General features: G+C 27.0%; 2 protein-coding genes across 2 annotated transcripts; both read left to right on the plus strand.

Moving 5' to 3' along the window:
* Positions 1-4,227: 4,227 nt before the first annotated feature.
* On the plus strand, positions 4,228-9,215 carry LOC113559823 (NAD kinase-like). Its single transcript, XM_026965587.1, has 9 exons — positions 4,228-4,448; positions 4,595-4,678; positions 4,743-4,872; positions 4,949-5,143; positions 5,220-5,511; positions 5,794-5,951; positions 8,032-8,114; positions 8,820-9,022; positions 9,098-9,215. Exons 1-8 carry the CDS (start codon positions 4,405-4,407, stop codon positions 8,929-8,931), a joined length of 1,098 nt encoding a protein of 365 aa, XP_026821388.1. The 5' UTR covers positions 4,228-4,404; the 3' UTR covers positions 8,932-9,022; positions 9,098-9,215.
* A 1,214-nt stretch (positions 9,216-10,429) lies between these two features.
* LOC113560107 (peroxidase mlt-7-like) lies at positions 10,430-11,540 on the plus strand. Its single transcript, XM_026965881.1, has 3 exons — positions 10,430-10,497; positions 11,224-11,273; positions 11,344-11,540. Exons 1-3 carry the CDS (start codon positions 10,430-10,432, stop codon positions 11,538-11,540), a joined length of 315 nt encoding a protein of 104 aa, XP_026821682.1.
* The last annotated feature ends 4,164 nt before the right edge of the window (positions 11,541-15,704 follow it).

Raw genomic sequence — 15,704 nt, forward strand, 5'->3', positions numbered from 1 at the left:
TCATGTACGAAGTACGCACCTAAATCTAATTTCTTAATATTAGGATTTAGAAAAAAAAATAACATTCAGTATCAAAAAAGATGAAAAGAGAAATACCATTAAAAAATATTCACAATAATTATTTAGCTAGCCATCGTAAATAAAAAAAATACGCACTACGTCATAATTTCGTCGCCGCTATGTATACTCAGTACACTCTATTACGTAAATATTACAATTCTCAGTTATAACTCAACTAAATAATTTATTAGTTTAGACCTATTTAACAATTTAAGGTTTACAATTATATCTTATTCATTGTGTTTGTGCTGTGCACAATAAGCGAAAAGTTAAAATATTATTATTATTATTTTCTAATATTATTATCAACTTAATATTTATCACATTATTAAAATTGTGCGTTCATCGGCGATTGCATTTCTGCAGTTTTGTGCGTATGGTCAATTACTGAATACGGCACCGGCCAAGTGGTAATAATAAGTCGAAGGTTGAGAGCAATACGTAAGATCCGAACATTTTTTCGGCTTTATAAAAAAATAACCATTGTAACACACTGCAGGCGACTGGTGACGACCCACCTCAATATATATTTCTTACAGTTAATTTCATTTCTAAAACGACCCGACAGTCGCCAATTCTTACGGGGCCGTACGGCACTGTAGATATATAAAACATCGAAAGCAATAATAACACTTAAAATTCAATATGTATAAAAGCAATGGTACAAATACCACTCACAAAGAAGACGGTCACACATTTTATAAGCAGAAATTATACAGAGGGTGATTTATTTTACTTATCGCTGTATAGGGTAGAATAAAAGAACGAGAAACACAAAGAAGACGACAAGATCTTGCAGTGCAGGTATGTCGTCTACATTATATATATATACATATATATATTGTGTATGGTACAGGGGATGCAGCTGTCCGGGCGCAAGTAAACTCCGCCACTGAAAAAAATCAGGTAAAATTGAGTTCATTTATACTCCGCCAATGAAGAAAATCAAGTAGTAGTATAAAATGAATATAATATATTATTAAAAAAAAATTATAATATAATGTATTATCATATTATCATCATTAAATATTTAAATCATAATAAAAAAATCATTATAAATAATCGTTATACATAATCAGGACCCACGCAAAGGGGGGCGGGGCTGATGGAACTTGAGTACAGGAGCCCGGCTATTTTAAGGGCCCGTGAGCCTGTTATTGTATGTGGGGGCCCTGTACCTTATAATCCAAAAATATATAGTTAATAGTAATGTCATGCATGTAAACTAAATGATGTGATACAATTTGTAAATATTCTAAGCCTTGTATTACTCCATTAGTGTACCTATTTATAGCATCCTATAACACTGTCATCTTTTTTTGATTTGGTGGAGTTTACATTAGCCCTTTTATTACCTTTTTATCTTAACCGGTATTCTGGCAAAGTTTACAATCGCCCAGCTGTGCGGCTTTCTAACGCCGTACTGCGTACTGCGTTACTTTTGTTCAAAACATAATATTATACCTAATTCGTTTGGTCATCGTTTGGTCGAACACGACTATTGCGGAATTTTCGCATCATATATTTTCCGTGCGGAAAAAACGCATCATGTGGCCCGAGCCTAACAGCCCGCGTCTCGTTGTGGCGCGTCACTCGACGAAAAAAACGTAGAATAAAACCAGTTGCCGCCTGGAGCGATAGCATCATATTATGTAAGATAATAAGTTTACACGAAAACACAACTCGACGCATTTCCAGTGCAACGGGTCGGTAAACAACTAATATGGTGGTTTCATACTATAAGACAAGCGCGCTCAACCTTTTCCGACTTGCGAGTCACATTCCAAATTTATACTTATATACTGCGGGTCATATACACTTCACGATTTTATTTTGTTTATTTTGATTACATATACCCCATATAGATACAATACTATCTTTGTTCAATGATGGTTAAAAAAGTTGTAAGATATTTTGTAATTTTTAATAACTTTTTAAAATAACATATTTTTTTTTAAAAGAACGTCGCACCCGTATGTGTTGTTTCCGTCTTACACACGTACGACGTAGACAAAATGCGTTTACGCAGTCTGAGTAAAACTCGCTCAATTTTGGTTCTAGAGTAAATATATCTATTATAAAATTAAAATATGACAATATTCCAGAGGGCAAGACGCTGAATTTTTTCCATTATTTCCAATATAACGTTCATTATAATCGTTTAGAATCACGCGGATGCGACGTCCTCTTAAATTATAATTTTTATTTATACCTATAAAAATTTCTAATTTGATATTCCTTTGCTCCATAATACAAATATAATTTATTTTACTTCTCATACAATTTTCCCTTCTCTATCAGTGTAATACGTGTGTGTGCAGTAAGAATAAAAAAAAAATCTATGAAAAATTTGAATATTGAGAACTAGAAAAAAAAGGTTTTTAATATGAATTATTTGAACGATGCATATCCAAATTATATGTGTAGCGTTTGGAATCTTCGTTCGTAAATGAACTTTACTTTAAAATCAAGATATGTATATGATATGAATAAGTAGACGTTCAGTAACTGTTATTTATGCAGTTCAGACAGTAAAAAAAGAGAGAAAAATCCTTTAAAATATAGTAAATAATGCTCCGTCGTCGTACATACGTATGTTTGTTTGGATGATTACCGGCTGAAGAATGAGTAGGACTTTCAGTTTATCCAATAGGATTGTCGGTCGTCCGATACACGACAAGTGGGAACCACCTAAACCACCGACAAGTCTTTAGTTGTTTGTTCTGTGCGCCACCACTACTAAATCTAACGATCGAGATATTCTTCAACTATGTGAACAAGATATAAATAATTACTTAAATATTAATTAACTTAATAATTCTCAATACAAATTGGTAACTAATTTTAAATGGTATATATAGCTTTAATAATAAACTCAACAAACTGATACACAAATCTTAAAATCTACGATGTAGAAAATCAAATTCAAAAAAGTATCGAACAAATTCATAATAAGGTTTTTCCTGAGGATTTATTATCAGAAATTAATTATTCTTTGGAATTTGGAAGTCCGTTTCATGGACAACTGATCGATTCTCAACTTTCCAAAGACAGACTTTCAGAAAATCGGAATGCTGAAATTAATTTTGAAGTTTCAAGCAATATAAATAATACATATTGTCTAAAATATAAGCATACAATAATTATTTCTATGAAAAGATAATAAAATACTATATTTAATCACAATATGAATACATTAAATTATAATTTAAGACATGGGTTTGGTGATGTACAGGCTAAGTATAGGTAAACAAATATTACTTTTAATATAGTTAATGTTTAAGAACGAATTACGATATAATTTATGCTATTCCTATACCTATTAAAGGAAGTAACTTGATAATGCTATACACATTATAATTATTATTATGTAAATATCTATTTATATCTATTTGTATATGCAATTTTAAATACATTTCATTATTTAAATTAAGTTTAATTGTAGTAGGTACATCACAATCATCATCTCACTATTATTGTATTAAGACGGAAAATTAATATCGAAGATTATTTAATAAAAACTAGTGCAATAATAAACTATATGTGTACATATTATATTCTATACCTTTATTGGTGCTAAATATATTTTCAATTAAGTTTATTAAATTTAATAGTATACCATAGCTCATAGGCGTAACAATACTACCTAATTAGGATATTTGGAGATCCCTTAAGGATCCATAAGATCCACCTTATAGTATTATATAATTGTAGTAAATAATAATATTATTAAATGTGATCACTTGATGCATGATCGCGAGTCGCAGCCGGGGCTATAAACATAAAATTAAAAAATAATATCGGACGGTTACCTCCCATTATTATATTCATTATTTATACATCGCGTTGTGCATACTATATTATCTAATATTATACCGACTCTGCCTCCGTACCGGATAAGTCGCTCCGCCGTCTGCCGAAATTCGTTCAGCGTGCTCTAGCGACTAACGAAATAAATTTCCCACCACGTTGGTGGTGGCATAGACGACCGCGCACACACCCATACGACTACGGTGATAACAATATAATATTATAATATCATCTGATAATATTCCGATGACAATAGTCGGTTTGGTACGTCTTCGATCACATTTATCAGTTATCACTATTTCATAATAATATTTTCATTGAAGAATTTCCTGATTTCCGTTTGAGAGAGTTCTTACTTAAGAGTAGTAATTCTTAACTGTTGACTGTTTGTTGTTACTGAGTGTGTTTAGTGCCTTCTGCTGGAAAATATCGAAAACGCACGGCGTTCAGATCCGTAGTTGTTTTAAAACCATATCGCTCTTCCTGCCGTCCCGTATACATGTAAAACGGAATTTCTAACGTTGTGCCGCAGTTATGAACGACATGAAGGAATTGGTCGTCGTAGACGACATTGACCCGTAAGTGTACTCACACACAGAATCGTGTAAAATATTTTTCGTATGTGACCCGAAAATTAGTCTATCCTTTCGTTCCATTCATATCCGTGTTGTTCACTCCTTACAGTTCGTTTAATAATCGACACTTTTTTTTTTTTTGCTTTCAGGAGAACGCGGTCGTTGAACGCCTCTAGCCCGGTCCAACAGTTTGGACCATGCGGTTGTATCATGAAAACATCTGCATTAATCACGTAAGTCAGTTAAATAACGGTTTGTCGTTGTGTATTTATGTTTTTTTATTTTCTGTTTGTCCAGAAAAATTCAAGATCCAGCCAGGCAACGCTTGACATGGTACAAAAGTCCTTTGTCTGTATTGGTGATAAAAAAAGTTAGAAACATATCTGTTTTACCATCATTCATAGAACTCGTCAGATGGCTAATACAAGTACGAATATTTTTAATTGGATACTCGTGTGAAGATAATGTAAATTGTTGTTTTAAAACTTACTATTTGTTCTCAGGAAAAAAATATGATAGTATTTGTGGAACATTCTGTGATGGAAGATACAATACTCTCTAGTAACTCGGATTTCATGGAAATACGAGAGAAATTAAACTCTTTTCAAGATAGTAAAGATGATCTAACAGACAAAATAGATTTCATTATTTGTTTAGGTGGTGACGGTACTCTGCTCCACGCTAGTCTTTTGTTTCAAGTAATTTCAAAATTAGTATTTCATCTTTAATTTTATTTTATTATTGTTAATCAAAATGTTGTTTTTTTCTTTTCAGCAATCTGTACCACCAATTATGGCGTTCCACTTGGGTTCCTTGGGTTTTTTAACGCCTTTTAAGTTTGAAAATTTCCAACAGCAAGTGACTAATGTACTTGAAGGACATGCTGCTTTAATGTTACGCAGTAGACTTAAGTGTATAATAGTTAGGAAAAATGAAGATAAAGAAAAGCCTCAGCGAAATTTACTGGTACTTAATGAAGTAGTTATTGGCCGCGGACCATCACCATACCTTTTGAACATTGACTTATTTTTAGATGGAAAATACATAACATCTGTCCAAGGAGATGGTAATGAATACATTTTTTATTAAATAAAATGCATAATTTATATTATTTAAGTATAAAATTTTATTAAAATTTACATTGATATAGCTATTAAATTATTTGTGTATATAGACATACGTGTTTAAGATTCAATGTCTATTAGTGTGTAGGAAACTAGGAAATGTCAAGTTTTTATGTTTTTTAATTCAAAATTTATCTACTATATTCTAGCTCTCAAGATATATAAATTACTATTTAAATCAAATTTTTGTAATTTATTAAATAAAACTTAATTTTTGTTATTAGGTTTAATTGTCTCAACACCAACTGGAAGTACAGCATATGCAGTTGCTGTGGGTGCATCAATGATTCACCCGAGTGTTCCAGCCATCATGGTGACTCCTATATGCCCTCATTCTTTGTCTTTCAGGCCAATAGTAGTACCTGCCGGTGTTGAGTTAAAAGTAAATTATTATTTTAAAAGAATTTCACACTTGGTGATAAAAAATAATTAAGCAATTTTAAATTACATATTATTAAGTATTGCATACTTTTTTACATGATTGCATTTTATTCATGAACATAAAACTAACATTTAATTTAATCCTATATTACTAATAAGCGCTATTAACATACAAATATCAAATACTCAATTAGAATATTTTTATGGTTTACTGAACAGTTTTTTGAACTATTAAATCAATTTAGTACTATTTGAATAGTTAAAAATATTGAATTTGGTTAAATAACTTGGAATTAAACCGAATAATTTTTAATTTTTATTGATAGTCTAAACTATCAAGTATTTATAAATTTCTGTTTTTCAAAAATAACTTTTTAAATATCAAGAATATGACAGGATTATCAATTAATTTAATATTGATAACTTTAATGTTTTATATGTGTATTTATATACTTTCAACAATTAAGGAGTATTTTTTTATGCCTACAATCATCGGTAATTATTATAATTCACAAATTGCAAAATTACACACTAATATCATTGATTATAAGTACTATAGTATAAATAATCAATGGTAATATATATTATAAAGACATCTTTGTGAATCTTGACCCTGGCTATCATTGATATGTTGATTCTTCTTACGATAAAGCTAATATTGCAATATAATGAATAATAAATCAATCTATTTCTAGTATTCTACTATATTCAAAACTATACATTATAATTTGTATTATTGTGTCAGTTGCTACCAATATTATAGCTTACTTTAAAATAGTTGAAAAAATAAACATGATGAAGCTGCAAAGAAAAATATTGTAAGCTGAAATATAATTGAATGTATAATATATAAATGTATTGTATAAGTATTTAAAGTTATCTTTTAACAGTAAAATTATTAATCTTAGAAATAATATTAAAATAATTAAATAAATATTTAAATTGAAAATAAATTTATTTTTATTTAGTGAATTTGTTTAAATTAAAAAATAATATTAAAAAAAAAATTGATCTTCAATATAAAATTTGTCTCATTATCGATAAGTTAAACACAATATGTTATGAAACTGAAGTTTTATTTTTTGTAGAATTAAAAATTACACCTACATTTTTTAATATTTTTATATTATATTTGAAATTACCTATAAGGCTATAAGCAAATTGTATGCTATTAAAATTTTAGATACAAATATTTATGTTTACTGTACATGGTTCAATATTATTGAACATGTACATTTCCATTGAGGTAATGATCATTTTTAATATAAATTTAAATTTAAATTTTACAAAACATTTAACCGAATGCATTTGAATTAGATTAGATTATAAATTTTATTGATTTAACTTTTAAGTTATATCGACTTAATTTATCAAAATTATTTTACATCTTTTATATAGGTTAATTTCTTCAATAACAATGGTATTAATAAATAAATTTAAAATTGTAGAATTTAATTATTAGTTTATTCACACTCGTGGTGTAGAATTCTCTATATATTTTGTTTAATTTTAATTTTTGTTAGCATTTTATAAGTTATAATAAAACAGTTTAATGGTTGCTAGATCAATAGAGTTAGGATATATTTTGTTTCTTTCTATAGATATAATGGTATCACCAAAAAGTCGCAATACGGTTTGGGTTTCATTTGTTGGTCGTAATCGGTAAGAAATATTTCATGGTGATAAGTAATACTATAATACGAAAAAAAAATGGACTGTGATTTAACTGTCTATACAATATATTTTACATTGTTGTTATTTGTCAAAGCTTGTATTTGTTTAAATGCTTTTGAAGTGCACATGGTTATCTAAGTATTGAAATATTTGTTAAAAAATATTATTAGGTATTAGCAGTTTAGTATTAAAAATTAAAATTAATGCTTATTTAAATAAATTCTAGTATATTGTATAGTATGTATATTGAAATATAAGTCGATTGGCATCTTTAAATGATGATAATAAAATTGTCATTAGCTTAAAAATAGATTTTTTAAATTCTATGTATTTAAGTATTAAGTGTTTTAATTCTAAATAGATTCTAGTATTGGTACTGATATAGCAAATTTGTATACTGTTTGCAGATTATGTTGAGTCCGGATGCAAGATCAACAGCTTGGGTTTCATTTGACGGCAGAAATCAACAGGAGTTGTGTGCAGATGATAGGTTGGTCAATAAAAAATGTAGAATAATATTAAGTGATGGATAATATGTGCACAGTAAAATTTGATTTTCACCTTGTAAAGTATTTAATCAAGGAAAGGACCAGAGTATATGGAATCAAACCTCAATAATAACTTATTTATGTATTATTATTTATTAATTACATCAAATATGATAATTTAGTTATTAAACACGATACATTTATTTACGATACCCACACGTTTTAACCATCTAACCATATTGCAATAAAATTATATTAGTAATTTTAAGACCTATGAAAATGATAACTATTGTTATGGATTTAACACAACACAATTAAAATAAAGCGTACGCACCAATTGAATATTAAAATAATTAATGTATTTATTATAGAATTGGTAGTTAAAAATTATAAGTATAACTACAAATAGTTAGTCTAACACTGGTAATACTATGACTGACTGTCTCTCCCTGTGTGTCGATGCAACGATGCCCGGTGTCACATACAAAAACCCTTATTCAGCGGATCCCACTGTCACAACGTCGTTCAACACACTCTGTGTTTCGTGATACAAACGAAATGCAATATTGATATTAAAAAATATACATGTAATATTGAGGGGTTCTGAATACCATGTGTATCAGTTTGCATGAATATTTGCTTTCCATTGTGCTTTAAGTTCTTTAAGTACATTGCATTTAATAGAATAACAAATATTTTATTTACAGCTTACGAGTAACTACATCTATATTTTCGTTACCATCAATATGTGCTCAAGACCAAATATCTGATTGGTTTAATTCTTTGGCTGAATGTCTACATTGGAATGTGCAAAAATGACAAAAGCATTTTGAGTAATTGTCTGACTTGGCGCATTCCAATTATGAAGATTCACTAAATTCAACGTCAAAAGACACTTTATTAGTTACGGGTAAATAATCAATTTTTTATTTATTTTTTTTAAATTGATGAAATTAATTTTACTTTTTACTTTTTAAATTAACAGGGTATATCTGTAGTTTAATGTTAACCAACAGATAACCTTATCTTCAAGTCGGTGAGCCCCTTTAATACTGTCGGTGCTTACAAATGGATTTTAAATTTGTGAAAAATAAATTTTTTATGATTATTATTGTCTTGTAAATATCTGTAGAAGATATGAATGTATGTGTTTTTGCTGCTCGTGATTAAAATCATATATTTATCAATTAATTACAGTTTCTGTATTGGAGCTGTAGTTTGACAAATTCATATCTGGGGCTTGGATCAAAAAGGGCCAATCTCACTTTTAATCACTGTTTAATAATCAGGAATATAACCTCTTTTTTTTTGAAACTTCATAGCAATTTTTTTTTAATTGTTCATGTTTTTGTTTTTGTTATGGATGTAAATATAGTTTACCCTACATTTTAGAATATGGTATGAATTTTATAGTTAAATATTGAAGGTTTTCTATTTACATTGGCCATTATAAAATTATAATTAAAAAAAAAAATTATGACTTTGGCCCTTATATTGAAACATTATAAACAGCTTGAGGTACAATAAATTAACATTTTCATAATTTATAAACATAAAAGTTAAACCCTGAATTTTGCATCAATATATCACAAATCACTGTACAAATGTGAAAAACTATATTTTAAACTTAGACAAGTATAACAAATTAATATTTAGTAAATAACTTTTGACTTAGGTTTACATAGTAATAAGTAGTAATATTAATATTGTATAAGTCTGTACTTGTAACTATAGTATAGTTTATAAAATATAATAATTATAAAAACTATAACACCATTAGAATAAGATTTAATACAATTCATAAATAACAAAAAAAATCTAAATTAAATTCATAACTTTGATGAGTTCTTAATAAGTTTTTAACTTGACCTTTTTATATTTACTCAGTGTCTTCGTCACTGCAGGATCTAGAATTTTGTACAACACTTTGAATTAAGTTGTTGTAAAATCAACGGCTTGATTCATTTATATAAGGTAACAGTAACTATAAGTCTTTTAACTTTTCTTTACTTAATGGAAGTGGTTTTGAATGTAAAGGTTGTAATACATTAGTATTATTATTTAATAGTTCAGAGGATCATCTAGTTTTTTTTTTTGTCAGGCCTAATAATTTAAATTGATCTGATTCATTATTATTACTAGAGAATGTATGTTTGTAGAGAACTTAACCAAATGTATCAGGCAAATACTTCATCCATTGGATTTTATTCCATCCAATAGCTTTTCCGTCAGTATTAACTTTTTTATGAACAAATAATTTGGCAAGTAAATCTTTAAAGTTAAAAAAGTTTTGTTGTTGCAATGACATATTGTTTGAATGACATTAATTGGAGGATTTCTACAAACTGATCTTATTAACAGAGCCCAATCTCTGGGTAATTCAATGTCAATCTTAGTCCTTTTTTTCTGCTTTTGGATAGTCGCATGTATGGTGTCTGCTTCCATATGTGTATGGCTCGATATTAAAAACTTATGGTGTTTTATCATGTCTCTTCCTTTTTCTCTTCCTTTCTCTTCCTTTTAAAAGCTACTAGGTATAAGAACATTGTGGTCATATAAATGTTTTTATTTTGTCCTGGACAACAATCATTGTATAATATTATTTCTTTGATGTCATTGAATTCCTCCATTTTGTCTTGTATGCATTTATAAATTTAGGATGCAACTTCCTGACCACTTCGAGATGCTTGAGTTTCATTCCATAAATAACAATATGATGAATTTTTCTTTCCGTATGTTTCATACACAGTCAAATTGAATGTCCATAGTTGACGTTTGTAAAAAGAAATAATAAAATTATCTTATTATATTTTTAATTATTTAAAAAACTGTTATTCTTATAGCATCATTGGTATCGAATTTAACAAACAAAATACATTGTAATAATTATGTTTACAGTAGGTATTTTATACCTGTATGATTTAAATTACATAAAAATTAATACTTTTAATTTAATAAATAAAAATGTTTCATTACAATATTTGATGAGTTTATTATGAGCTTTGTGGTAGTAGATGTAAAACAGAAATATTGCAACCAATTAACAAATAAGTATATACCTATATTATCTCGACACCCTCAAAAAAAACATTTAAAATATGTCACTGTAAGAACTAGAACTGCAGATAGATATTTTTATGATTTACCAGGTATATTCAACAAAAGTTAGCCAATAGTCTTACTCAATTTATTTTAATAAGTTAACTATTTTTAAACTAACTTTTATAATTTAAAATCAACTGGAACAAATCAGAAACATGACACTTGCCAGAGTCTTTTGTGATAATAACAATAATGTCACAACAATGCAGAAACAAGCATTTATGAAACCTGCTTCATCTAGTGAATTATTACCTTGTAATTTTTCCCAATTAATCCCAGAAATCAACCTTATTCATTGGCAAGAATTGGTCGATATAATGAAATAATAAAGCATTGATAATTTATTAATGTTGAAAAAACAATATTACTATTTATTCAATTATATTTTTTTTTAAATAAATTAAAAAACCAATAAATATTAATTGACCTTTTATTTTATATTTAATAATTATTAAATATTTATTACATAACTATTAATTAAATCTTTCTATGTTAGTATGTTACATATCTATGTAATATTAATTAGGTACAACTTATAAGATAATATTAAATACTTAATTATTTTAATTTTTTATATATATTTCTAAATTTTGATGAATTTACAATAAATATCATTATTATATTTATTTATAATATAAATATTTTCAGTTTAATATTTATTAGAATCAAATAGATAATATTCTGATTGTGTTAAATAATATTTCTTAATGATAATATAATATTTAATACCTATACATGATTTCTAATTCTCTTTTCAAACCCATAATGCTTGTTCTGAAGAAAAAAGTTTAATTTTCATGTTATTATCCAATATTAATGCTAAAATATAATTAAGAATATTAAAAAATTTGATATATTTAGAAAGTCTCATGAATAATATACAAAATAAGTTATAATATATGACAGTGTACAAAAAGTTAGGTATTATAATATTAAATGCCAATTTTTTTAAAGTTGAGCTTAATTACATTTCTTAAATAAGATAAATTTGGAATAAAAACATAGGTTGATATTTAATGTTTTACATAATTAGGTACATTAATTTTATTGGACTTAGTTTTCCTAGTGCAGAATCATATTTACAAAAATTAAGGTTAGTATACATTTTATTTTTGGTAAAATAAAATATCTAGGTTCAGTTTAGTATAAACATTTTTATTGTTTATATTAATACATAGGTTCCTGTATTATATTTTACTAATAGTAAATACATTAATAAACTCAGAATATAAAACATATGAATGATAGAGTCTTGGCTCGTTCAGGATGAATTTTGAAAGGCTGTTTAATGTTTAAAGTGGTAATTAAAAGGTTTACATGTCACAAGTAGGTGACACCTCAGAATGTGATCACACATGAGATGAGATAATTGATTGGACTATTGCTATAATATAACGTATATATTGAATAAAAACGAACCTAGTAAGAGGGCTCTATGTACTATAAATGTTACTTATTATAATTTATAACAGTCTGAATAATTAGATAAATATGATTTAAAAAGTTTGAAAAAACCTATTTGTATATTTTAATTTATTTATTAATATACTATGATTGACAGAGTCAAATACTTTTTGAATACCAAGAAAAATTACTAAAACGTTTTATTTTTGTCCAATTCATCATATATAAAACATGTAACATTGAATAGCGCATCATTGGTGGACATTTTTCTCAAAAACCAAATTGATTAAGGCTTAAAAATGTGTTTATTAATTTTTTTTGCTAATGATTCATGCTATGAATTATACCTTCATTTTAACTATCAATATAAAAAAGAAGGAATATTACTGATGTTTTGATTTTAAAAATGAACTAGTTTTTAAAATTCTATTGAAAATAGATTCAAACTGTACAAAAAAAACGTACATTTTTTTTAATAAGTTATTAGTTATTTTATTATTATTATAAGTTTAGTGATCTTTGATGCTTTAAATATTTTCTATAATTACATTGCAATTGATTGTATTAAGAAAAATAGATTCTTTGATTTAACAATATGAGTTTATACATGAAAATATTTTTTTTATATTATTACTATGAAGTTCTATTTTGTTACACAATTATGTAAACTTCTATAAGAAGTTTGGGGATGTCCGATCGGACAGCCCGATGATACTACATAATATAATAATATTAATACTCTTTAAGAGGTGAAAATCGACTTCGAAATAAAAACCCTCTTTGCGCAAGACGTGATAAAATTAATTTAAAAAAAAATAATGATAATAAATGATTTTAGACAGTGATAATATTTGATATATGTATAAACTGATAATAAGGTGGTTAGTAACATGACAAAATACGTGTGTGAAGTTGGGGACTAAAGTTAGGTGACTATTTTTCAGATGACTATTGATAAGAAATATCGTAACTCGGTTGCGTTTCAATGCATTCAAGGCGAAATACAATGCAATCCGACCACAAGATAGCGCAACCATAATCATACTTCATAAGCCCATAGTAATAACACTATAGTCTCAGGTGATTATTTTTAAGAGTTAACTTGGAATCTCTCGTGGTTTTTTATTTTGTCGACCATGTTCCGGAAGGTGTCGAAGCACTTAACCTACTTATAAATAAAGATAGGAAAATTTTAAACAGGATTAAAATAAAACTGGAGTGCACAAACAATAGACATTAGGACACTTCGCAAAGAACAGTAAGTACTGAGCAAATAATATTATAAATTACAACCAATAATAGTTATAACGGTATCAAGGTACCTACCTACCTACCTACCTAATATAAATAGCCATGCCTAAATTTAGTTATTTAGTATTGTAATTAACAAATAGTAATGAACTAATGAAAAATGTTATTTAATACCAAATTTCACTCATGTTACCTCAACAGTTATCGCCAATAATATTTTACTTACTTATTTATTGCAATTTGTATACCATTATTTGTCTTGTTTGTATTAATTAATTTTAGTGGTTTGCGGATGAATTCAAAGAATAAAATACTTATTTAGTAATTCCTAATAATTTGATTAGTGGACAAGATAAAATAGTATATTTGTCCAAGAAGCAACAGTCATGTTAAGAGGATGTCATACCCGCATATGTTGTCTTTATCTTACGAACGTAAGACACAGTAAATTATTGTGTTGAGCAGATTCAATTTTATGTTATTAGCTTTAATATTAGGGTCAATTTACCTATTATCAAACTTAAAGGTAATAATATTGTCTAGGGCATTTCATAGGCTTTTATTGATATCTTAATTTTTAAGCAAGTTATAGTTATGTAAAATATTATGACTTTAAAAAGCTCGTAACTCGCTTAAAAATTAAAATATAAATAAAAGCTTATAAGATGCCCTAGATAATATTATTACCTTTAACTTTGATAATAGGTAAATAGACTCTAATATTAAAGCTAACAGCATAAAATTAAATCTGTTGAACGCAAATTTTCCATGTCTTACATTCGTAAGACAAAGAACACATGTGGGTATGACGTCCTCTTAATTAATGTCATAGAGACATCCAATAACTGGTTGTTGTTTTCAGTACACTTAGTGGATGACTTGTGTTTTGATATGTATACATTATGAAGTTTAAATGGAATGTAAACAGTAACTTAGGTCGTGTATAGTGAATTAGTCGAAGTAATTAGGGTTTGATAAAATATCCTAAAGCACCAATTTGTTTTCAAAATTGGTATTTACAATATTAGGTTTAAAGGATTATACCTTGTTTCTATTTTGCTATTATCACAACCACTTATTAGTCTAATATTGTTTTTTTTTTTTTTTTGTAATACAGATTTCATATACTTCAAAAAATGTATCCATATTATAAGAATTGTATTTTTCTTTATTTAAGTATGTACAAATAATATTTTTTTCACATAATTTCACAATATTTTGTGAAGTGAAGTAGAATTTTTTATACCCGTATACCTATTATAAAATTAAATTATTTTCAGTATTTGTTTGGAATGTTTGATTAGAGTAATAATTATTATATAATATTTCTATACCTATTTTTTTATTTAAAATAAAAAATTGTGTGTCATTGGTGTTTCTATCATAATCTGTATATATATATATTGATGGATATATAATATTACTAGAAACTCTAAATCAAATTTATGGCCAATTTTAATTTTGTTAGTAAATATTTCAGTATTAATAAAATTGTAGGCCTATGGTAAAATACTATGGTAGATTTAAAAAATCTGATTCTTTTTTTGAATATTTTGACTCTTTTTTTATATGAAAAATTTTATTTCTAATGGAATATACTGTCTATAGTATATTATACTATAGGACATAGGTTATCTTTTATAAGTCAAATAATTTGTGATACTCCAGCAAAGTCATTTATTTCAAATGTTCAATCCCTTAACGCCCTACCATAGGTACAATTCTTGTATTGAAGAAGGCTCATTCATTTAAAGTTATATGTTATTTTTAGGAATCTCTTCTCTGTTTGTCTTATCAGTCAAAAAAACATGAAGATTACTGTAAAGGATCTAACT

Source organism: Rhopalosiphum maidis, chromosome 3 (genome assembly GCF_003676215.2).
Source record: "Rhopalosiphum maidis isolate BTI-1 chromosome 3, ASM367621v3, whole genome shotgun sequence".
Taxonomy (NCBI): Eukaryota; Metazoa; Arthropoda; class Insecta; order Hemiptera; family Aphididae; genus Rhopalosiphum; species Rhopalosiphum maidis.